This window comes from Vulpes vulpes, unplaced genomic scaffold, assembly GCF_048418805.1.
Source record: "Vulpes vulpes isolate BD-2025 unplaced genomic scaffold, VulVul3 Bu000000640, whole genome shotgun sequence".
NCBI classification, from domain to species: domain Eukaryota; kingdom Metazoa; phylum Chordata; class Mammalia; order Carnivora; family Canidae; genus Vulpes; species Vulpes vulpes.
This window is the reverse complement of record NW_027325688.1, coordinates 24,773-50,148: the sequence shown is the minus strand read 5'-3', so window position 1 is coordinate 50,148 and position 25,376 is coordinate 24,773. Positions and strand designations below refer to the sequence as shown.

General features: G+C 42.4%; 1 protein-coding gene and 1 long non-coding RNA gene across 6 annotated transcripts; one reads left to right on the top strand and one right to left on the bottom strand.

Moving 5' to 3' along the window:
* Nucleotides 1-287: 287 nt before the first annotated feature.
* On the top strand, nt 288-22,916 carry LOC140596630 (centromere protein N). 4 transcript variants are annotated; one of them, XM_072745135.1, is made up of 11 exons: nt 288-427; nt 4,121-4,301; nt 5,590-5,632; nt 7,369-7,428; nt 8,056-8,132; nt 15,709-15,885; nt 16,195-16,296; nt 17,533-17,596; nt 19,258-19,370; nt 21,926-22,052; nt 22,281-22,916. In XM_072745135.1, exons 2-11 carry the CDS (start codon nt 4,131-4,133, stop codon nt 22,361-22,363), a joined length of 1,017 nt encoding a protein of 338 aa, XP_072601236.1. In that variant the 5' UTR covers nt 288-427; nt 4,121-4,130; the 3' UTR covers nt 22,364-22,916. The 4 variants fall into 4 exon arrangements, with proteins under 4 accessions (XP_072601236.1, XP_072601235.1, XP_072601238.1 ...); XM_072745134.1 differs by having other exon boundaries at nt 5,587-5,632; XM_072745137.1 differs by lacking the exon at nt 7,369-7,428.
* Nucleotides 12,515-25,354, bottom strand: LOC112911904 (uncharacterized). Of its 2 annotated transcripts, none has more exons than XR_011998530.1 (3): nt 25,226-25,354; nt 17,252-17,401; nt 12,515-14,288 (listed from the first exon to the last, which is right to left on the bottom strand). It is a non-coding gene; the product is annotated as an uncharacterized lncRNA (long non-coding RNA). The 2 variants fall into 2 exon arrangements; XR_003233445.2 differs by lacking the exon at nt 25,226-25,354 and adding an exon at nt 18,585-19,264.
* Nucleotides 25,355-25,376: the final 22 nt, after the last annotated feature.

The window sequence follows — 25,376 nt, the reverse complement described above, 5'->3', positions numbered from 1 at the left end:
TCCCGGCGCTGCGGAGGAGGGCGGGGGCGCACGGAGGCGCCGCGAAGCCTTGGGGCGACTCGCCGAACCAACCAGCCGGGGCTGGGGGCCGCGGCCGGCCGCGCTGAGCTAGTGTTCGCCGCTGGCAGGCGTGATGCGGGCACGCGGCGGGGTTCACTTCGGCCGCTCCCCGACGCGGCCCCCCGTGCCCAGGGTACAGTCCAAACGGGGAGCTCCGGGAGGCGGGGCTGGGGGACGGCGGGAACTGCAATTGGTGGCTTCGAAGGCGCAGCGGGCGGGAACGGCTGCGGAGACACTGCGGGCGATGACGGACTGCAGGAGACCCGCGCGCGGCGTGGGACCGGGCCCTTGAGTGCGGCGGGAGCCCAGAGGAAGCCACACCCCGGGCCTGCGGGGCGACTTCTCCGCGACTACCACACGTCCCAAGGTGCTGGATTGGCGCTTGGCCTCGGGGGAGGTGGGGAACCACGGCTGCGGCTGGGACGACAGAGGGCAGTGACGCCCGGCCGTGACGTCACGTCCGCCCACAGTGGGGCGGGGCCTTACCCGGATGTGCGTCAGCTCGGGAGCTCCCGCGGGGCGTTACCTGACCCGCCTCTGCTCTCCGAGGGTTGTGGCTGCGCGCGGAGTTCGGTGTTCCGATTTTTTTTTTTTTTCTTTTAAGTCAGGCTTGGCTTCCGGTTTTTTTTTCCATCCGTGGGCCTCTTGTGTTTTTCCTTCTACTCCGATGGCAGCTCCTCCACGTAAATCTACACAAAAGTTCACCTAAAAGGGCTCTTTTTTTTTGTCCTGCATTCATTGAACCAGTGACTTGAGCACCTGCTGTATGCCAGGCCCTGTGCCTAGAGCTAGGATTAAAAAGAAATTAGTCACGGGGAACCAGGAGCGTTTACTCAGGGGTTTATCAACCTCATGGGTGAGATTGAAGTCCATAGAATCTACCAGAAGTCTATAGAAAGGCGTTTTGCAAACTCTACCCAGAATGGAGCCTTCCGAGGGATTCTAGAGAATCAGGCCAAAAAAAAATGCAAGGTCTCACGCCCCGCTCGATGCCGCCCACCTTCTAGTTCAGATCAGCGGGGCCCGGGAATCTGCAGTTTTACAAGCTTACCCCCAAATCCAGTGTTTTTGATGGGAGACGTTGGTTTGATGTATCACTGACTGTTGGACCCTGATTTTTTTTCCAGGTTATTTTATCTCCTCAGCACACTGCTTACAGAGAGTATCTAACATTTCCTTTCGTGTGCATTGATCAGTTAGAGACTAGCCATGAAGAAAGCATAGTTCCCAATATGGTAAAGCAATACAGTAATCAGTAAGTTAAAGCAAGATAATTAAAGACCATATGCACTACAAGGTGGGGGAGATACCCTTAGAATGGGTGGTCAGAATAAGTCAGACTAGAAGCTTTCCAAGCTGAGATAGCTTAGCTCTCCATTGCAAGAGCCCCACGTGAACAGGTGCAAGAAGAACCTTCTAGGCAGGGGTAACTGAAGGTACAATTCGTACTAGAGGAACTCAGGGTGAATATCGCTGGAGCTCAGAAAGCCAGGGAGAGAGGGGTAGGTGATGGGGAGGGAGGCAAGAAGCAAACACAGGGTCTTGTAGACCATGGTGAGGATTTTAGTGTTGACCTTGAGGGAGGTTGGTCCTGTATCTGGATAAGAAAACAAGTCAGGCTCAGTTCTCATGATCTTGATTCCGTTCTCACGTTCTTAATTCAGTTGTTTTTCTAAACCACTCCTAATAATTCGCTTTATTTTTGCTTTAACTGCTGTTTTCACTATCTTCTTAAAATCCTGTTGACTATCAGTATCTTTTTTTGGAAGTTGGCAATGGTGTTTTGTGTAGATTTTGTACAGTGTTCAACAAACACTCAAATGGTAGGAGTAAATCACAGCCTGGATTCTTGTAGAGGGGCACGTCTCTCTGTGTCCCCGCAAATCTCGTAGGCATGGTGGAAGCAAAGGAGATTGACAGGCTGATTTCTGCATCTTGAACATAGACACTGAAGTCCGTGTGCTCTTTTCTTGTATTGCAAGAGAGGCAGAGAATTTAAATTTAAATTCTGCATCTATCCTTAATCTTGTTTTAGAAATCACACTTGCTTACTTTTTATGTGCCATATTTTAAAAGGGGCCCCGGGGTGGGGGAGGGAGATGCGCATCAGGGTCTCCAAATGAAGTAGCAGAGTTAAGAGCAGCTGTCACCCTTGGCCCACAGCTTCTGCCCCAAGGAAAATAATAAAAGGGCTCAGAAACCCCCTCCCCAGGGCCACAGCTGTGAGACAGCCACTGAGCGATGCTCATGAAGATCATTGCCCTTGTCAATTGCTGAGGGAGCCAAACCAGATTTGGGGCTCAAGACTTGCTGGACAGTTAAAAGAATCTCCCCTTCAGGCACCGGGCAGGAAAAGTGAGAGAGCAGCACTATGTTAATTGGTGACATCTTAAAGGAGAAAGAGACTACCATCCTCTTTACCTCCATCTCTTACTGTGTCCTCTAGACCAATACATCCCACAGGTTATTCCAGTATCTCCTCTTGGAGTTGAACAATTAATCTCAAAATGTACATGTTCAAAACAGAATTCTTGAGCTTTCTTTTGCCCACACTTCTAGTCTTCCCTAATTCAGGTAATAGCTCCGTTCCTCCAGCTGCCTGCTACAGACATTGTTATCACCTCTGACTCCTCTCTCTTGTTTCCCACATCTAGTCCATCAGGAACTCCTGTGGGCTCTCCCTTAAGAGCATATCCAGAGTCTGACCTCTTCCTGCCACCTCTGCTTCTCTCCACCTTCATCTCTTACTTGCCTTTTAGCAGCCTCCTGGCTGGCCTCCTGCTTCCACCCTCGCCCCCAGCACAGTAGCCAGACCGATCCCACCTCTCCTCAAAAATCTTCCAGTCCCCAGTTTGTCAGAGTAGAAGCCATGATCCTTGCGGTGATCCCTGGGCCTCCATGTTCTCTCACCTTATTGCTCTCTCTCTTCACTCTCTCTCTTCTCTCTTCACTCTCTCTCTTCACTCACTCCGGCCTTACTGGAGGCATCCTTCGCCCTGTTCCTTGAAAGCCCTGGGGCTTTTGCACTTGCTGTTCTTTCTGTCTAGCAAGTTCTTCCACCACCTAGCCATGTGGCTCACTCAGTCCCCTTGTTTGGCTCAAATGTCCCCTTCTCTACAAGGCCTGCTTGCTCCACTGCCACCTCATCGCCAGCCTGCTCTATTTTAACTACTGATCATTTCCTAGCACTGTTCATTCTCCCTGCAGCATTTACCACTTTTTTTTTTTTTTTAAGATTTTATTTACTTATTCATGAGAGACACACAGAGAGAGAGGCAGAAGACAGGCAGAGGGAGAAGCAGGCTCCATGCAGGGACTTGACCCTGGGACTTCAGGATCACGACCTGACCGAAGGCAGACGCTCAACCGCTGAGCCACCCAGTCGTCCCAGCATTTACCACTTTTAACACATTTTATGATTTTCCTGTTGCCTCTCTCTCCCCACTAGAATGGATTCTCCATACCAGCAGGGACTTTTGTCTTTACAGTTAAAGATGGAACTATCCCCCCGTGCCTATAGAAGTACCTGGCACACACAGGTGCTCAAACTGTGTTACATGAATCAGTAAATGAATGAATGATTTACATATTATTACCATAAAAGATCAAAATACTCTAGCCAGTCAAGGAGAAGAGAGCACTAATTTTTAAAACCTCCAAAGTATATTTAAATATACAGCTTAAGGAGAAAATAAATAAATCCCCCCGTTGAAAAACACTTTGCAGAGTGCCTAAAAAGAAGATAAACATTTGGGTGTTTGACCTACAAATCAAAATCCTGGCTAAAAACATGCTGAAAAATTTAGTTCAGTTAAACTTTTTTATTTTTTAAAGATTTTATTTATTCATAAGAGACACAGAGAGAGAGGCAGAGACACAGGCAGAGGGAGAAGCAGGCTTCCTGCAGGGAGCCTGATGCGGGACTCAATCCCAGGAGCCCAGGATCACAGCCTGAGCCCAAGGCAGATGCTCAACCACTGAGCCACCCAGGTGCCCCCAGTTAAGTCAAACTTTTATATTTGGTTAATACTTTATTGTGCTGTTTTTATTTTTATTAAAGTGCCAAAGAGATGGATGAAACTGTGGCCGAGTTTTTCAAGAGGACTATCTTGAAAATCCCAATGACTGAAATGATGACAATCCTCAAAGCCTGGGATTTCTTGTCTGAAAAGCAACTACAAAATGTAAACTTCCAGCAGAGAAAGGAATCTCTTGTTCAGGACTTGGTTCTGCTCTGCGAGGTAACAGTGTTCAAAATGATGAAACTTACACATCACACCACCCCTTTGGTTTTTTCTTTCTTCCTTTTTTTTCTTAAACATTTTATTGGGTGACTGGGTGACGGGCACTGAGGGGGGCACTTGACGGGATGAGCACTGGGTATTATGCTATATGTTGACAAATCAAACTAAAGTTGTATGGAAAAAAGACCTCTTTCATGTGAATCTATTACTTTTTGTTTTAAAAAGATATCAGATTTTCAGAAAAGTTGCAGGTGTAGTACAAAGAACTTTCATATCCCTGTACATTCTTCCCTCAATCACTCTTAAATAAATACACGTTATGATTCAACAATTCCACTGTGGGAAATTTTTGTGGAAAAATTAATGGGGCACCTGGGTGGCTCAGTGGTTGAGCATCTGCCTTTGGCTCTAGTCGTGATCCTGGGGTCCTGGGATTGGGCTCCACACAGGGAGCCTCCTTCTCCCCCTGCCTGTGTCTCTGCCTCTCTCTCTGTGTCTCTCATGAATAAATAAATAAAATATTTTTTTAAAAAAAGGAAAATTAATAAAAAACAAGGTGTATATATGTATATACATATAAGTATTATAATTGGTAAACATTTATATACTTAGGTATGAACATGTAAATATATATATATGTATATATATATATATATATATATATAAATAGAAATGTTAAGTAGCCTTGATTAAAAAAACAAAAAGTTGAAAAAAAAAGTTGGAGACAGCTATTCTAGGAGAATAGATAAATAATGATACATCCACATAACAAAATATTCTTCAACGATTGAAAAGGATAAACTAGATCTTTATGTACAACATTGAAAAACACTATATAATATACACGTATGTAAATGTATAGGACAGTGATTCTCAACTAGGACAGTTTTACCTCCCAGAGGACACAGTGTCTGGAGACATTTCTGGTTGTCAGAGCTATGGGAATGCCACTGGCTTGTAGTGAGTAGAAGCCAGAATGTTCCTTAACATCCTAGGACAGCCCTCTACACAAAGAATTATCCAACTAATAAATGTCAGTTGTGCCCTCTTGGGAGACCCCGATGTAGAGAAAGTTGAGAAGGATAGAGCTGATTTAAAAACAAAACAAGAGCCTGAAAGTGATGAATAAGAAGTAGACTGCGGGAAGAGTGGGGAGTGCTTGAACCGAGACACTTGTCAGGAGAGCATAAACTGGACACAGTTGCTCTGAGCAACCCTCAAATGTACTGTAAGTGGAGCAGAACCAAACTATCACCACTAAATATTTTATCTTCTCTTTCAGAAGAAGCGTGCAAGTGTCCATGATGCAGCCCTTTTAGACATCGTTTGTGAGTGTCGGTGCTTTGTATTTACACTTCCCAGTCCCATTTCATCAGAGAGGCCATTTTGTATGTAAGGGCTCAGATTCTTCCGTCAGGTGGACCTGGTTTCCATCCCTCTTCTGTCATGTACCAGTCGTGACTTGGCTGAGAAGTCACATTACCTTGCTAAGCCTAGACTCCTCCTAAGTAAAATGGAGTAAAACAGTAGCACCTACTTCACAGGGTGGCTTGGAGGGTTAAATCAGATTCTTGGAAAGCTCTTAGCAGGGTCACTGGCTATAGGAAGCACATAGTAGATACTGTGTTAGGGTTTGTTATTAGTAGAATTTGAAAATATATTTCTGACAATGTTCTTATTACAATGTAGCTTTTTACCTCCCCTCTCCTTCCTCGTCTTTGGATCTTTTCCTTTGTGTCCTAGTTTTCTTTTCTACTTTTTTAAGATGTCTACTCTCCTCGTCAAGAGGCAACAGAGCGTAGGCCAGATTTTTTGGGTTCGGTTCATGGCTCTGTCATTGTTTCCTGTGAGTCCTGGGGGAGGCCATTGGGAGCATAACAGAGATGATAGTAAATGGGATCAATAAATGAGTAAATCTATGAGAGAGGAAGAATTTCTATGCCTTACTATTATCATTTGACAGACCTACATCATAACGATAACATTGCATAAGGTTATGATGAGGATAAAATAAAGAGTCCTTGTCAAGTTCTTAGAACATAGCCTGGTATTTATTAATTATTATCAACTTATATTAACTCCTTTTATGACCTGGTGCATAACAAATATTAGCTTTATATTCTGCTCCAACTATGAAATAGCTGAATTCATTTACACATCAACCTCTGGTCAAGTCTGTCTAATTTTCAGCGATTGGATTACATCGAGACTATAAATGGTGGATCCACGTAGTTCCCATTTCTCACATGTTTGTTCAGATGTTCATTAAGCACTACTTAGTGGCAGGCTGTATGCTAGGTGCTGGTGGGTCAAACAGGTTGGTTCATTCTTACGAGGTCATAGTCTTATGGAGGAGGCAGGTTGCTTAATCACACAAATGCCTTTTTGCAGGCTATAGCAGATGCTATGAAGGATAACATAGAGGGGCTCTGTGTGAGCAGAGTGGGATCTGCCACGCGGAGGGTTTAGGGAAGACTTCGTTGAGGACATGAGCTGAGAGCCAAAGGATGGGTGGCATTAACTAGGCAAAGGGAAGATGGGAGATTAAGGAACAGAAGAGCAAAGGGCACAGTGCTGGAAGTCTTGGAGCAGGAGGATGAAGTAGAGGAGTGGAGAGGTTAAAAATGGGAACTCGGGGATACAGGAGGTGTCAAATCAAATGAGGCATGGATAGGCGGATGATACAGAGCCTTAGAGGCCACTTGGAGGATTTCAGTCTTTATACTAAGAATAATGCAAAGCCTTATGAGCAAGAAAGAATTAGGTTCTTGTTTTTTCAGAGCTCACTGGTTACAGTGCAGAGACAGAGACTGGGGAGGATGGGAGAGAACCTATAGGAGTCTGTTGGAGCATCTAAGCAAGGGAGGAAAATAGCCTGGGTGAGATGATAGTTGGGGGGAGAAAATTTAATCCATATAAAAGGTATATTTTGAACAAAAATGTGTCTGACCTAATTTCTCTGGTGTCATGTTATGTTAAATACATATTTGAGATATGTATTTATAAGCACATTACTTAAGAGTTCTAGGATATAACAGGATTAAGCTCTTCCTTCCTCTCTCAGATACTCAATTTCATCGGCACCGGAAAGTTTGGGATGTTTTTCAGATGAGTAAAGGACCAGGTAATGTTTCCCATTTTCAAAAAAATTGTGGCACCTAGGTGGCTCAGTTAGTTAAGCATCTGCCTTCATTCAGCTCAGATCATGATCCCAGGGTCCTGAGTTCAAGCCCCGTGTCAGGCTTCCTGCTCAGTGGAGAGTCTGCTTCTCCCTCTCCTTTTGCCTCTCTCCCCTGCTCCTTTTCTCTTGTTTGCTTACTCTCTCAAATAAACAAATAAAATCTTTAAATTTTTTTTTAAGTAATCTTTGCGCCCACCATGGGGCTTGAACTCAAAATGCTGAGATCAAGAGTCACATGCTTTTCTCACTGAGCCAGCCAGGGACTTCAGTGTTTTCCATTTTAAACTGAACACTTAGATTTTATATTTTGGCAATTTAAAAATGAATAGCAATATGTTCCTCTTAAATGTCTCTTCTTTCAAAATGAGTAATTTCAAAATTACTCTTTTGTGGGAAAAATGAAAAATATATTTGGTGATGCTGTGTCTGAGGTACCCGACAGCTTTGTTCTGATTTGATCATTGTAGCTCTTCGAGGTTACACAGAATGCTTACCTTCAGAGTCTGCAAATGTATTTCTAGAACACTGTACTCCCTTGATTTGTCTTTCTTTTTCTTTTCACTTTGACAGGTGAAGACATTGACCTTTTTGATATGGAACAATTCAAAAGTTCATTTAAGAAAATTCTTCAGAGAGCATTGAAAAATGTAAGAATTAAATTTGTCTGAATTTCCATGAAATGCAATATCAAGACATCTGTGCCGTTAAAATTTACCTACTACCTTGGGTTGTTTTTATTTTTTGGTAAGGATTTTAATTGTTAATATCCCATACTATGCTAAGCCAGATCAAAGACAAATCCTGCTTAATTATGAAAACTTCCCTCTCCCCTCACCTGTCAATTCAGGGCCAAATGCTTCTTTCTCAGAGGAGCACTGGGGGGTAGAACTCTGCAATGATGGAACTGTTCTAAATCCACACTGTCTGGTACACTGGCTAGTAATCACGTGTGGCCACCAGTGTGACCAAGGAAGTGTAATGTTCATCTTCTATAACTGTAGTGAATTTTAGTGCAGTAGCCACGGGTGGCTGGTGGCTACAGAACTGGTCAGTGTAGCTCTAGAGCACCCGTGAATCTTCAGCTGCCATTCCACAAGTACCACTGAGGTGTTTTTTTTTTTTTTTTTTAATTTTATGTATTTATTCATGAGAGACACAGAGAGAGGCAGAAACAGAGAGAGAAGCAGACTCCATGCAAAAACCCTGATGCAGGACTTGATTCTAGGACCCCGGGATCACAACCTGAGCCAAAGGCAGATGCTCAACCACTGAGCCACTCAGGCGTCCCCCTCTTTTTTTTTTTCTTTTTTTTTTTTTTGAGAGAAAGAGAGCGTGAGGGGAGAGGCAGAGGGGGAGAGACCATCTCAAGCAAGCTCCACGCCCAGCGCAGAGCCCAATGCAGGGCTCAATCTCACAACCCTGAGATAATGACCTGAGCTGAAATCAAGAGTCAGGCACTCAACCAACTGAGCCACCCAGGCACCCACCACCGAATATTGTCCCGTAGGTTCAGGCAGTCATTTTTTTAATGGCCTCCCTTACTTCATTCTCTTCCCACCTTGATCTGCCTTAGTTCTCCTTGCATGGCAAGACATTCCCAAAAACCTGCTGCAGTCACCGTGCTCTGGCTGTCCTTTCCAGAATGGTAGTGTTCCCTCTCCATACACAATGGTCTTTCCATCTGCTCAGCTCACCCTTTGTGACTTCCACCATACTTGTACTTACCTGCTTGTCACTGAGCATGTTCTTATAGCACCCCTCCTGTGAAAGGTTGGAATCCATCTCCTGCAGCCTCGTAGGACCGCAGGTTTGCTATTCTCTGTTCTGTTTCAAGTTTATAGTCTCTACTGCTTCCCACTCTGCTATGTATAAACATGCTCAGGTCTCGGTGGAAGGACATCTACTCCCAGTGCTCAGCCTCAAGCTCTATTCTTTTGACCACAACGCTCTTGGAGAGAAATGTTCTTTTCTTGCTCCTGCTGTGTCCTGCTGCCACAGTGACATTGGCCCCCCCTTCCCTGTCCCTCTCCCCTCTCTTTGGCAGGAGAATAAGAGCAGCCGTGCCAACAGGGACATTTATCCTGGGCTCTTCTTCCAGAGCTGGCTCTCCCCCTGCAAGGGAGGCACCCCAGGGTGCTTCTGTCCATGACCATGTGGGCAACTCTGCCTGCACCCAGATTTTGATATCTGGGTGGCCACTTGCCTGAGCCAGTCACCAGTTGCTTGGCCTCCACCTACCAACTCTTGCCTTATGTCTAGCAGTGGGTCTAGCAGAACAGGCTGGAAGGGTGGTATTTATTGGCGACTTCAAAAACCTTTCCAAAAAGACCCTCTGAAAGGGTAATACACCCTTGCTGGCTTCGTGCTTAAGACCCTTGCATTCTGGCCACTGCTCTTGTCTTTGTGTTGAAACCGGGTTTTGAAAGGCCGTACTCCTCACAGTATGATCCCCAGACCAGCAGCATCCACGTCACCTGGGAACATATTAGACCTGCAAATTCTTGGGCTCCCTCAGACACCATAGGGGTGGGCCAAAGCCCTCCAGGTGATGCTAATGTCAAGTTTAAGAACCTCCCTGTTTGGCAGCACTAGTGATATCATAAAATCCCATGGTTCTCTTTCCCCAGTAATCCTGATTGCAAACAGCTACGTGTGCCAGGCCATGGGCTAAGCCCTTGCCAGTCACTAACTCACTGCACCCTCCTGATAAAACAAGGTGGGTCTCCCAGTGGTAAGCGTCAGAGCTGGGGTTTAAACCCAGGCAGGTGGCTCTGAGCTCATGCTCCTCATGGTGACACTGACAGGCTCTTACAGCTTAGTCTCTGCCCTGCACCAGATGCACAACATCCATTTCTTGTGCTTAGGAAGGTCACAAGAATTGGCAGTCAGACCCTCCTGATCCTCCATCTCTGTCTTCCGGTTGTCTTCTGCCCATCCGAAAGTGCACTTCATTGTCTCTGACTGACTCCCTTCCTTGCCTTCTGTCCTTTGCCAGAGCACCCCCCAAGTTTCTGCACTCAGCCTGCCCCCCGGTGAAGTTCGGCCATGGGAACTTACTTTAGTGGAAGCGAGGAGGGAGGTGGTGATGGAGTCATTCATCATTTCCCTTTCAGAAGCTAATGAGTTGTCCCAATGCCATTTGTAGACTAATTGAGCTTTTTCTACTGGTTTATCATCATTGGATTCTTCAGATTCATTCATGCTTTTAGAGTCTGTTCTACTTCTGATCTATTTCTCCTTGTGCACTCCTACATCCAACACCTGTACTCTACACTCCAGCCAAACTGAGCCAGTCTTCTTCCAGTTCTTTAACTTGCCACAGGCTGTTCCCTCTCCTCCTTGGAAGGACTTCCACTACTTGGCCTTGACACAGCTCATTCCTCCCCATCCTTCTGGCCTCCTCTTAACTAGTGCTCCCTCAGGGAGTGTCCCTGCCCTCCCCCCATAGCAGTTCCCCTGTCTTGTGCTACTGTCACCATACTCTTCCCTTTTCCTACTTTAATTGTCATAGTCCCCCTGAGAGGAAACCGACCATCCTGCCCCTCTCTGACACAGGCAAGTGTGCAACAGATGCTGGGGATGAATGGATTGAGCACATTCTTTGCAAATCGCTCATTCCTCTAATTCTGTGGTTTGTAAAATATTTTAATAACCATTAAAACAAGTCAGCCCTGTCCCTACCCCCAGTTACTCTTCTTTACCAAAAATGTCCTGGCTATTCTTCAAGAAGAAACTTAGAATCATTTTATCAGGTTTACAAAATGAAATCTTCATCGTGTTGAGTGGAGGTCTACTTAATTTATAAATTAATTCAAGGGTAATTGTGAGCCAAGAGAAGGTATGTCTCCTCTTTGGGTTTTCGGGGGTGGGGGGTAGTGTTTTTTATCTTTTGTGAATAATCACTCTTTGCTACTCTGTTCTTGTTATTTTTTATTATATTTGAAAGATATTCATACCATGAGATAATACACTTTTCAGAGATTAAAGGAGAGTCCCATATGGACCGTGGGTATGGCATGTGCACCTACTTTTCTTTAAACAACGAGCCTCACTGGCCCAGAATCCCTAGCCAGTTGTCCATAAATATAGATATTTGGTGTGGACGCTTCTGGAAGCAGCCTTTTTTATGAAGCCAAGCACGACTGGCTAAATCCTTTTGAGAAACCATGTTCCCACCCTGTTCACCCCATGCCAAAAGCGTAGAGAGAGCTGCTCTTAGCTGCAGTTCAGAGTTTGTCAGAGTCCTTCCCTTTCAGTGTCTTCTTCCCCTGTGATAGTCTTTCCTGCCCTTCTGTCCAGCACCAGGAACTTCTGTGGTCTGAACCCCACGCCTCCTGTCCTGACCATTCTATTTTTTCTTTTTCTTTTTTTTTCTAATTTTTTATTTATTATTTATGATAGACATAGAGAGAGGCAGAGACACAGGAGGAGGGAGAAGCAGGCTCTATGCCAGGAGCCTGACGCGGGACTCGATCCCGGGACTCCAGGATCGCACCCTGGGCCAAAGGGAGGCGCTAAACCACTGAGCCACCCAGGGATCCCCTGTCCTGACCATTCTAGAAGAGTGAAATGTGCTCCCATATCTTCCTACTTCCATGGCCATGTATTTCAGTGGTTAGATTTCTTCTTTTGTCACTGCAGTGTGCCAAAAGCCTTTGCCTCCTGAATGAATTTCAGGCAGATTAGTGGGAAAGGCTGGGAGAACAAAGGAGCTTTTTTATTGGTCAGATCTTCCTGCTTGAAAGGCCAGCAGACGCCCACCACCCTGTGTCTTTTCTGTCTCCCTGGCTCCCCTGCTGTGAGCTGGCCCACATGTGCTAACCCTGTTTTTCAACTCAACTTCCTACTTTCCTCTTCATAACTTAACTAGCAGCTGGATAACCCCACTTTCCTAAAGGCTGACAATGGTGATATCATGCCATGTAGAGACTCCTGGAGTGAAAATAAACTTGCCCGCTGATGTAGGACAGACATCTTAACCTTTCTTTGCCAAGGACACCTTTTGCTGTTAGTGAAACTTACACACCACTTCTTAGAAGATTATTTTTATTTTTTTTTTAAAGATTTTATTCATTTATTCATGAGAGACACAGACTAAGAGAGGCTGAGACATAAGCAGAGAGAGAAGCAGGCTCCATGCAGGAAGCCTGATGTGGGACTTGATCCTGGGACTCCAGAATCATGCCCTGGGCTGAAGGCAGACACTAAACTGCTGAGCCACCCAGGGATCCCCAGAAGATTATTTTTAAATGCTATAATACATAGAATTACAAGAAAAACAAAATATGTTAAAAGACCATTATTAAGGCATTAAAATACTAAGTTGTGCTATAGTCATCATGTGTTTCTTAATTAACACAGTAAGTACTCTCATAGTAGGTCTAAAAAACAGTTTCAAAGTCGTAAATTATATTTTTGAGGCAGGTGCCAACAATTGTAATGTATTGAGAAAATATTTGGGACAGTTTCTACAAAAAGCAAACAGGTCCTAACATTCCACATTTTGTTGCCTACCTTCACAATTAAAGAAGATGCTAAATTTCAGTTAGTTCTTAGGCACTCTGAGTTCTGACCAGGGACTTCAGGTTAAGAACTTCCTGCCCTTAAAAAAAAAAAAAAAAAAAAGAACTTCCCGCCCTTGAACCAATTGGGTAGAGAAGCTGGTATGAGAGGCAGCTGGGAACCTAACTGGGGAGTAATGGGTGGAGCCTGTGCTACAGGACATCCCATCCAGAGCCTTTGAGAGTGTATATCTCTGTGTGCAAGAGAGAGAGAGAGATTAACTCTTTATCTTACCATGTAAAACTATTCAAAACACTATGTTCTTACAAAGAAAGAAAAGACAAACTAAAATATATGTTTCAGTTGTAAAAAGGTAGCATATTTACTCTCCTTTTAATACCTGTAGATCATGTGGTATAATAATGATAGTCTATGCTAAATATACTAATATAATTAAATATGTAGCAATTCTCTGTGTTGTAAGTTACATTTGATTACCACACTAAACTTTTTTGTGGCCATGACCAGTTAGGCTTGAACAATATTTATCCGAGCTATCCTTGATGAAAAATGCTTTGTCCTGACTACTAAAGGATGATATCTATTAAGGTAGTTTCTTAGGAAAATAGTAACGGTCTGCATTTGAGCCCTACCTCTTCAGGTATCTGAATATCATCTTTACTAGAAGAATGTGAGACCTAATATCTGAAAGCCACCTGGCCAAGATTATATTGGTTCTGTGAATATCCTTTTCTCTTAGTCCATTGATCTTTATTTAATCTTTTTTGGATCATAGAACCTTAGGAAAAATTTGATAAGTGATACAGGACCTCCAGGAAACTGTACACTTAAACATGTATGCCCAACTATACATCCAATGTAGGGAGGACACATCTTTAAGCTTCTCCACAAGGCTGTACCTAAATTATCCTCACTCTGGGCTAGAGAGATTACCTGAATATGTTGAGTACAACCAATTTTCTCCCTCTGGTAAAATGTTCCCTCCACATACTGCATTCAATCTTGATTTTACAGGCTTCGCTTTTGTAATGTGACACAAAGAGGCTATTCAGAATTAGACCCTGTCCTCTTCCATTGAAGCCAGCAGAGGTCCACTGAGCGCCTGTTAGGGCCAAGCACTGTGCTGCTCACTCGAGAAGGTCAGGCTGCTCTTCACACTCCACACGCTCCACACCCTCCACACCACACACGGAAGGTTCCTTGTATCATACACCAAGGGAATACAGGAAAACAGGAAGTACAGGAATACAGGAAATATTGCAGAGAGCCATCACTTCTTTCTAATTAAAAGAAATGAAAATACACATAAGTATAACATATCTAAGGCTCAAAGATATACACAGAGCACTAACAATCCATCTGCAGGAGTCTCCACATGAGCACACTGTTGCCATGCAGAGGAAATAATAACCTTGAGTCTGTGAGTAAGGCCAGATCTCTTATCATGAAAGGGAATACAGGAAAGCTCCTCACACTCCACATGCTCCACACCCTCCACACCACACAAGGAATGTTCCTTGTATCATACACCAAGGGAATACAGGAAAGCAGCCAGATAAAGAGTGGGCAGAGTCAGGATAACTGCCTTCTTTGCTAATGCCAGCAGCCACATTGCAGCCTGCTTCTTCTGGAGTGGGATACAAGAGGGAGGAAGTAAAAAGATGTGGGCAAGCCAACTGTGCCTGTCTCGGGTGCCTCCTGTCCAGGATCTGGCCTCCCAGGGGAAGCTGGATTGAGGGGGAGCCTAAGAATCTAGGAACAGGCTTTTAAATTCCAAACCAACTGGCAGTTATATTTAGAAGTTTGGAAAAATCTGTGTTTTATCCATGAAATGGAAATGAAATAGAATTTTCTATATTGTTACCACATTACTTTGGAGTAATTATTAGCATCTGAGTTAAATGCATATGAGCATTAGGATTAATATATTAGAGCCCATCACTACATAGAAATCTTACTATTAAACTTTATAGTACACACTAGGTCTGTGCTTGATGCTGAAATGGCTTCATTATGAAACAGTTATGTTATTTGCAAGGCTGCCTTCATTCATAAATTTTTACATGTCAGGGAACAGTTTTTTTTTTTAAACAAGCCCAAGAAATTATTGAAAAATTGGGATATCCTGATTGTAGGATTTAAAACTTGTTTTCTTTCCAAAAGACCTGGCAAGGCATAATGTATCTTTCCAAAACAACCACAAAATCTTTTCCCAAAGATCCCTAAACACTGTAATGGAAAGTAGAAAAGACTGCTGGATCTCAGCCTGTGTGCAAGGTTATAGTAACATCCTTCACCCCTAAAGAGCACTTGCTGGTGCCACAGATTTTGTTTATTTGTTTAGATTTTATTTATTAGAGAGGAACAGAGGGAGCGAGAGAAGTGGACTCCCCACTGAACAGGGAGCCCGACATGGGCCTTGACCCCAGAACTCCAGGATCATGACCTGAACTGAAGGCAGACACTTAACTGACTAAGCCACCCAGGCGCCCCAGACTTTTGTGTGTGTGTGGCTTTTTTTTTTTTTTTAAGTAAGCTCTATGTCCAACATGGGGCTTGAACTCATGACCCTGAGATCAAGAGTCATACGTTGTAAAGAAAAAAAAAAGTCATATGTTGTACCAACTCAGCCAGCCAGTACCCCTGGTACAGATTTTAATTAGGAAACTTAACTCTTTTTTTTTTTTTTTTCTTTTTAAGGTGATGGTCAGCTTCAGAGATGCTGAGGAGAATGCAGTATGGATTCGAATTGCCTGGGGAACGCAGTATAGAAAGCCAAACCAGTACAAACCTGTTTATGTGGTATATTACTCCCAGACTCCCTATGCCTTCACTTCCTCCTGCCCACTGAGGAGCAATATACCTCTTCTGGGTCAGGTATGGAACCAATTACTATAAGCTATAATATTCTTATTGCTCTTATCTCAGAGGTTTAGGTAGGGTTAAACTGCTCAATATGCATTTTATATAAAATGCCACATGTAATTCTTGATTTCCTAAAACAAGCAGAAAGTGTTCTACAAGTGGTAGCATGGCACAAGCATGAGTTTGGAGTTCTCTCTTATTGTCTGTTAATCTAGAAGTAATGTGTGCTTAATACAAAAATTCAACCAAATATTATAGTTATTACAGATATTGGGGGATGAACATGGTAATCCTAATAGTCTTGCCAATTTTCACTTCCAGGCACTGACAGTTGCTAGCAATCACCATAAAATTGTGAAAATGGACCTGAGAAGCCGGTATCTGGACTCTCTGAAGGCTATTGTTTTTAAACAGTATAATCAGGTAAGCACATCTCCATTTTCTCATTCACACTTGTGTTAGAAGCATCTGAGCAGGTGGGAAAACCCACCTCCAACAGAAGGAGATTATTTCCGATATTACTGAAGTGGAGAAAAGCCTTTAGTGAGTTAACATAAAAGGAAACCACAGTGCCTCACTGTCCTCTTTGTTAAATTGCATTGTGTTTTATACTATTCACTATTCACTAGAGTTTGTTACAGATCCCAGTTTCCAAATCAGCTATTCCAATTAGAATTTATCTTTGGAGTAACTTGACACTGTCTTTCAAAGCTAATTATATTATTCTATTATGCCCGAGAGAAGTAGAATTAATTTTTTTGTCCCATTAGTCAAGCAGGTGATATAGGAATTACAAGGAAGGGGGAAAGCACTGGTTTATTATTAAATCCCACAATTTATTTGTTGAAATTATTTGAAGGCATTGTTTCCTTTCATGATAAGAGATCTGGCTTTACTCACAGACTCAGGATTATTTTCTCTGCATGGCAACAGTGTGCTCATATGTTTAGACTCCTGTAGATGGATTGTTAGTGCTCTGGGTATATCTTTGAGCCCTTAGATATGTTATATTTATGTGTATTTTCATCTCTTTTAAGTAGAAAGAAGTGATGGCTCTCTGCAAGCCACTCTACGGAAAAAAAAAATCTAACACTAAGTTAATGGTTTTTGCCCACAGTAACCCTCTCCCCTCTTACCCTCCACCCTCCCAGCTGTTCTGCTATGACAGTTGCATTCTTAGGAAAATTCACACCGTCACATGCTTAATTATAAAAACATCAACTGCAAGTAAGATGGGATTGAGAGATTGGCTTCAGTAGCAAAATGATTTTTCCAAAAGGAGCGTCAGGGAATATTCTACGGTAATGAAGATGCAGCTGTAAAGCTGAAGTATCACATTGCAAATTCTGCCTGGGATTCTTCTAGCTTTTCCACTTACCACCCAGGCTTCATCCAGAATCATTTTTATGCTAACAAAGTACAGAGCTTCTCATTCAAAACAGACATGTTGCTGGCCCAGCAGCCTCTGCCAGCCTCCTGCTCTGGGAGAAATGCTTAATTCAGCCTGGATGTGGCCTCAAATCTCTTTCTGTTGAAAATAAATAAATAAATAAAGATAAGATTTGACAAGCTGTTATGTACTAAAACCATTTATTATTTATATTTCAAGATGTTAAAAGTTAGGAAAAGATTCACTTTTTTTCTTTTTTCTTTTTTTAGACCTTTGAAACTTACAACTCCACTACACCTCTGCAGGAAAAATCCCTGGAGCTGGATATACACAGTATGTGTGTTTTAAGATAAAACCGAAATTTGGAAGCACATCATTCCTTTTTAGATTTCTGTCACTTGGTAAAACATCTAATCATTAGGAGCCAGATTTTTTTTTTTTAAAGATTTTATTCATTTATTCATGAGAGACAGAGAAAGAGAGAGGCAGAGACACAGGCAGAGGGAAAAGCAGGCTCCAGGCAGAGAACCCGACGTGGGACTCAATTCTGGGACTCCAGGATCACGCCCTGAGCCGAAGGCAGGCACTAAACCACTGAGCCACCCAGGGATTCCCTAGGAGCCGGATTCAAAACTATCTACTGCTTTCAGAAAAATTGAAAATTAACTTTCTGTTGAAAAGGGAAACTAAGGGGCTCCTGGGTGGCTCAATGGGTTGGGAGGCTGGCTGTCTTTGGCTCAGGTCATAATCTTGGGGTCCAGGGATCAATCCCATGTCTGGCTCCCTGCTAAGCAGGGAGTCTGCTTTTCCCTCTTCCTCTGCCCCTCCCCCAACTCACGTTTTCTCTCTATCTCAAATAAATAAAATCTTTAAGAAAAAAAAATTGGGGGGGGTGCACCTGGGTGGCTCAGTGATTGAATGTCTGACTTTGGCTTAGGTCATGATCCTGGGGTCCTGGGATCAAGCCCCACATTGAGCTCCCAGGGAAGTCTGCTTCTCCCTCTGCCTGGGTCTCTGCCTCTCTCTGTGTATCTCCCCATGAATAAATAAATAAAATCTTTAAAAAAAATTTTTTTAATGAAAAGGGAATCTAAGCTACCATAGGTTCCTTTTAGAATTTACTAGAACATCAAATAATAACACTTAAAAATTAACTTATAGTCAAGCATTTCTGTTGTGCCAAGCACCACACTCAGATGCTTATAGGTATCATTTCCTTCATCTTCATAGTGGTCTCCTGAACAGTCCTTTATTCATCAGGCAGCTGGGATTTAGAAGGGTTTAGTAACTTGCTAGGCAAAGTTACACAGCTAGTAATCACCAAAGCCAGGTGTGAAATCCAAATCTCTCTTGAGTGTGGAGCCCTGGAGCCCTGTCTCCAAATGCACTGGATAAACCAATCCTTGAATAATCAGAATGGTGACTTTGTTGCTACTTGAAGATGGCAGGAGTCTCTCCTGGAAAACCTGGGAGAAGAGAGTAAGAAACTACTGGAGTGAACTAGAAAGTTGAGAAGAGTGGTGGGATACAATCTAGATTTATAGAAATGAACATTTTCCTATCTCTCAGCAATGATTTGGCAATAAAATGAAATGGTACAGCAGTTTTGAATAAACATTTTTATGACTTTCCGATGGCATAGGAACTGCCGTTAATTTCATGTTAAGTAGAGAAAGCAGTATGCAAAATTGTGTGTATTTTATCATCTCAGTTTAGAAAATACTTATCTTTCTATTCATTAAGGAAAAGGCTAGACAGAAATACATTAAAATGTTAACAGTGCTTTCTATGCATTGGTAGAATGGGGGATTTTTATTTTATTTATCAGCCTGTGCTTTGCAACTTTCCTTTAATAAGGAATTATTGCAATCAAGAGAAGAAACTAAACATTATTTTTAAATGACACGAGCAAGTTGAAAGGAATGAAAAGAGGATACTTTACGGATGAAGTACATTTCTAATATCTGTTTTCTTTTGAAATCTTCCATATTTAGTGGATTCTCGGATCATTCATGAAAACAGAATAGAAAAAGAGAGAGTCCAGAGAGTGACTCAAGAAACTTTTGGAGACTATTCTCAACCGAGACTAGAATTCGCACAATATAAGGTGGGACTTTGCTCTAAATGTGAACTACGAGTTATCCATATTTTTTTAAAAGAACAAAAACTTTAAGTGGACAGCTTTAAGAAACTTTCTTTTCCTTTATCACTTTTTTTTTAATTTTTTTCTAATTATTGAATAGAGTTGACACACGATGTTATAGCAGTTTTAAGTGTACAGCAGTGATGCAGCAATTCTATACATTACTTACCACAATAGGTATAGTATCACTTTAATTTTGCATAATGAATTTATGAGTTAGGATAGACATCTTTATCATATTTATTAAGTGCCTGTTAGCAAAGGGGACTTTTTGAAATTATGAATTTACCTTTATTTAATCTTACATATTAATTTAGTTATGTATAACTGGCCACAATCTATATTTTTGAGGGGAGAAAAGTTCTACCTTTCTAGCCCATCCATACCTAGAGCAACACACATAGTCGGTGCTCATAAATACCTGTTGAACAAAAGAATAAATGAAAAAAATAAGTCATGACATAACCCAGTTGGCATCACAGGAGAAAAACCAGTAGCCTAGTCAGTACTGCGAAATTAGCTCATTCCAGAAGTGTGCCACTGCCCACCAAGAAGGCCAGCTTAGGGGCAAGCCCCGTGCCCCCAATAGAAGAATTCAAGGTTCATATGATGATTGCCCTAATCTAATACTTGGCATTCAACACCCTCCCCCGTCTAGTAAAATTCTTTCTGCGTAGCACCCCCTACAGCCACAGGCAATACTTTAAATCTGCCATTCATCTGATCACTCAAGCCTGACACCTATTTTCTTTAATTTGTTTATAGTGGGAAAAGGTGATTGATATATTTCACTTAGTGCTCCCTAAATGGCAGTTTTAACCCAGTTCCTTTGCACAGCCCATACTCTAGGACACTGGTTCCCAAATGTGGTCTCTGGACCCACCATATCAGCATTACTTGGGAATGGGTAAGAATTGCAGATTCTTGGCCCCACTGTGGTCCTCCTACTGGATCAGGGACTCTGGAGGTGGGACCCAACCATCTGTTCTTACAAGCCCTCTGGCTGATTCTGCCCACTAAAGGAACCATTGATCAGGAATAAGTAAGAATCCACAAATCTCAGTTTGTATATACAGTTTAGAATAGCTATACTCTGTAAGTCAAGGTACACATTGATTCATATAAGCTTTTAATTTTCCCTACTTTTTCTATTTTGAAAAATGTCAAACCTTCAGAACACTTGCAAGGATATTACAATGAACACCTATTTCCGCTTTGCTTCAATTCACCAGTTGTTAACATTTTGCCACAATTCCTTAATTTCTTTTTGTTGATTTATTCTGAACCATTTGAGGTAATTGCAGACATTACTCAACCTCTAAATATTTCAGGATAATGCCTTTTAATTTTAAGAGTCGGGGATCCCTGGGTGGCTCAGCGGTTTGGCACCTGCCTTTGGCCCAGGGCGCGATCCTGGAGTCCCGGGATCGAGTCCCGATTCGGGCTCCCGACATGGAGCCCGCTTCTCCCTCTGCCTGTGTCTCTGCCTCTCTCTCTAGGTCTATCATGAATAAATACATAAATAAATCTTTAACAATAAATAAATAAAAATAAATTTTAAGAGTCATTTTAACTAAAAAAAAAAATTGAAATTAGAATCTAAAACTCAAGTACCTATTGAAGCAGTGGATTTGCGTATTTGATGCTATTAAAGGATTGGGAGGTTGTTACTAATTTTTTTGATGTGGTAATGTTATGGTGAAATTTTTAAAAAGAGTCCTTCTCAGGTCTTTGTTAGATACATACTGAAATATTAAATGGATTAGCATCGTGTCTTGGATTTACTTCAGAATAATCCAATTGCCGTGGTCAGTAAGGAACGGGGAGGTAGGGTTGTAGATGATACAAGACTAGCCGTGAATTGATAATGGTTTCAGCTGCAGGATGTGCACACGGGGCTCATTGTGTTCCTTACTATTGTGTACTTTTGAAATCTTACATAATTAGGTAAAAATAAATAGTGGTAGTGACTCAAAAGATATACTTTTGCATCAAAATGACAGATTACAAAAGATGGTGCTAATTTGCCGTTAAGAATGCAAACTAGGGGGCACTTGGGTGGCTCAGTGGGTTAGGCATGTGCCCTCAACTCAGGTCATGTGTCAGAGTCCTGGGATTAAGCCCTGCATCTCTCTCCGGCTCCCTGAGCCTTCTTCTCCCCCACCCTCTTCCTCTGCCCCTCCCCCCACTCATGCTTGCTGGATCTCTCAAATAAATGAATAAAATCTTTAAAAAAAAAAAAAAAAAAAAGGCATACTAAATGCTCAGGTCACCTGAAGGTGGAACTGACCTCCCAGGTCTCCTGTGTGTCAGGTGCCAAGTATTTTATGTGTGATACCATTTGATAACACTGGTTTTTCCTCTACATTTGCAGTTAGCAAATTTAAGTGGCTCACACACCCCTTAATCCCTGTATTTCTTGATGACAAGAATTAATAAAATGCATAACCTGATTCCATTATAGTTTGCCATTCCAGCTGATATATTTAGTAGTTATTTATAAATATATTCGTTGACAGCTTGAAACAAAATTCAAAAGTGACTTCAATGGAGACATCTTGGCGGAGAGAAAAGAGCCCCTCCGGTGCCTAATAAAGTTCTCCAGCCCGCATCTTCTAGAAGCATTGAAATCCTTAGCACCAGCTGGTAAGTAGCTTATTTTACAGGCAGGAAGAATTAACAGCAGACTACATTCGATCCTCTCTCTTGGCTGGCTAATTACCTCTAAGTGTTCTCCTGGCTCTCGTCTGCTATCCCCTCATGCCCTATTTTGCATGTTCTGCTTCAGCACATCATGAGGGTCCATAATCTGCCCTCAAATCTTGGCCATTGTTAAACTGACTCATTTTCTTTTCTTTTCTTTTTTAATTTCAGGTATTGCAGATGCACCACTTTCTCCATTGCTCACTTGCATACCCAATAAGGGGATGAATTATTTTAAAATTAAAGATAAATAAGATGTATGTGGTTTTTGTAAGCACAGCATCTCTTTGACTATTGTCTATGCATTTAATTAACAGCTAGCAGGATAGCTTCTGTGTATGAACTTGTGTTTTAGAAATTAATTCTTGATATTGACAGTTCACAAATGTTCAATATATTTATTGGGATTGATTCTGTATGCCTCCTCTGTGTACCCCTCTCTCCCATATCCTGCAAAGCATAGCAACTGTGAGCTTTTAAAAAGTGACATGTCCTTTTTCTCCTCCATCCTGGAGAGATCAGGTTCTAATTGCTTGTTTCCAGGAATTTGTCTGAAGACTTGGATCCTGGAAAGAAGCAGCGAGAAACTATCCTTAACTCAAAACTTCCTAGGAAAATCATAAAATTGGTCCATTCAAAGGGTAGAGTTGGGTCCATGATGCTATAGCAGGAGGTAGCATATCAAATGATTCAGTAATATAAAATAATAGTTTCATTGTAAATATGATATTTTTCATAATCTGTTTTATCATATATTAAGACTCACCATATTATACTAATTTATGAATAAAGATTGAAAAGCTGGTATATCGGTTACTTCTGATGGAAATTTTTCAGTGATTATCACTAAGTACCATGTCCTTTCTTAATTATGTTTCAAAATCTAGTCCCTATTTTGTTCCACAAAGGATTTGGGGTATAAAAACAGATATTATGACGATAAAATAGTCATGTAACAACATACATACAGGTACCTCCAGCTGCTATAAGTTTGAATAATTGAAATAGTGTCAGCCAGTGGGCGAAGCAGTGAAGAAAACATGAATTTGTGAATGAAGATACTTAAAAACTGGTACATCAATTACTTTTGATGAAAACCAAAAACAGGCTTAATATGCAGATATGTAAATACAGTCACAGAAGTGGGGCTGAAGAATACTTTATACTGTGATGGTACTGTCTACAGATTATAGATATGCAAAAAATATGTTTTTTTTACTTAAATAGCAAATGGTATAGACACTTCCATTATCTCAGTGAGGCACTGAGTCTGCAGGGGCTCAGTAATGCTAATTTCCTTGTAGACCATAGACATGGTGTCGAGCACCTGTCCCTGTGTGCACACATGTTGGGGGCACTTTTGCTCAGTGCCTGAAGGCCTCTGTTAGTTCTGCACAGAGGCCCTGCTGGTTCGGGGATGGTTCCTCACAGGCTCCTGCCCTCCCTGGTGCTTGGCAGTGATGTGCAGTTGGAGCCTGAACAAGGAAGACACTAATTCTATTATCCAGGCTACAGCGGAATCACTTGAGGCTGCACCTTGCGGCCCTCCGAGACAGGCACCTGTTTGAGGAAATGAGAATATGTGAAACTCTTTATCTGTTATGTACCTGATGTTTAGTCAGCCCTCAGTTCTTCTTTAAGAGGAATTATTCTTTAAATTTAAAGGTATAATTTGGTGCAATTCTATAGAAGAGGGGAGTTCAATTTCTTCGTATGTTGCTGACTTACACTAGAACTTCTTTTATGTACTTGGTGATCCAGAGACACATACTGCATTCGTCCAGATGCAGTCTTGGGAACAGATGGATCAGTAAGTGCAGACCCAAAGACTGCTACAGCCAAAGGAATTTATTATAAAAATGAATAGCTAACATTTATGGAGTACTTACTATGTCGGTGCTAAGTATTTTATGTGCCTTATCTTACTTTCATAACAATCCTATAAGGCCGGCAGCATTACTAGTCTTATTCTCCTGAAGTGAATAGCAAAGCTTAGGCTGGTAAGTGGCTGAGCCCACATTAGCCCCAGGCAATCAGACTTCAGAGCCTGCACTCTTAGACGCCATGTGGAAAGACACAATAGCTTGTGGGTGCTATCCCACACACCTGGGGTTTTTTTGGTCTCGCAGTACTTTTAAAATCAGAATTAGCTTCTGTGATAGGCAGAATAATGCCCGCTTACTCAAAGATATCCACATCCTAATCCCTGGAATCTATAAATATATTACCTTACAAGGCAAAAGGACTTTGCAAAGGGGAGATTATTCTGGATTTCCTAAATGGAGCCACTGTAATCACAAGGGTCTTCAAAAGTGGAACAGGAATGGGAGAGAGCAGAGGGAGAAGTCCGTGATGTGACAGAGACTCCACTCACCATTACCAGCTTTGATAAGCTGGAAAAGGCAAGTCAGCAGATTCTTCTGCAGAGCCTCCAGAAGACATGCCACCCTGCTCGCATTTTGACCTAAACCTCACACTCGCCTCAGACCTCTGACTTCCAGAACTGTAAAATAACCAATCTGTGTTGTTTTAAGCCACTATGGTAATTTGTAACTGTAGCAATGGAAAACTAGTACAGCTGCTCATCTAGAAGTCAGAAGTTTTCACACAAAAACCTTCAAAAAATAGATCTAGTGATACCAAAGATGAATAGCAGCTGCCCTCCCCCCCTTTAAACAAAGGATGAATCTTCCATTTCACTGCAGTCCCCCCTTCTCCCTTTTGTCTACACCTGGCCTCCAATGCTCATTTACGTGGTCTAGCTAGTCCTTCCAAGGTCTTAGGCTTTGGAACCCTGCACTGAGCTATACTGTCCCAGGCCAAAAAAAAAAAGAAGAAGAAAAAGACACGGGCAAGTAAATCCAGCCTTCTTAAAATGATTAACTCAATCATAGCAACTCATTCGTTTGTATAATGCGACCTAGGGCTAGTTACTTCTCTGCAAAATGGAGGAAAACACGTATTGCCTCTCCTGCCGCTGAACATTTGGGTTGTTTCTAACCTTTGGGGAAATAAAGTTCCTGGACATACTGCTTTTTCTCCTGCCCAGTTATTGCCCCAGGTTAAGTTTTCCGGGAAGATGAAGGTGGATCCGTGGGACCAATCCTTGGACCTACCTGTTCGCCGGAACCCCTGGGGCGTTTAGGGCCCCCCCTTCCTGCGGCGGCCTCCCGCAGACGCGCCCTCCGCGGCCGGCAGGGGGCGCCGCGGCCGTCCCGGCCCCGCCGGATGCTAATGAGCCTGGAAGCCCCTCCCCCTGCCGGAAGT

Bases quoted from the DNA above. Each gene is read 5' to 3' on its own strand.
- LOC140596630 (XM_072745134.1), top strand. From the start codon at position 4,131: ATGGATGAAACTGTGGCCGAGTTTTTCAAGAGGACTATCTTGAAAATC. The intron at 15,886-16,194 runs GTATGGAACCAA...TTTCACTTCCAG, and splicing joins ATATACCTCTTCTGGGTCAG to GCACTGACAGTTGCTAGCAA. The intron at 17,597-19,257 runs GTATGTGTGTTT...TTCCATATTTAG, and splicing joins CCTGGAGCTGGATATACACA to TGGATTCTCGGATCATTCAT.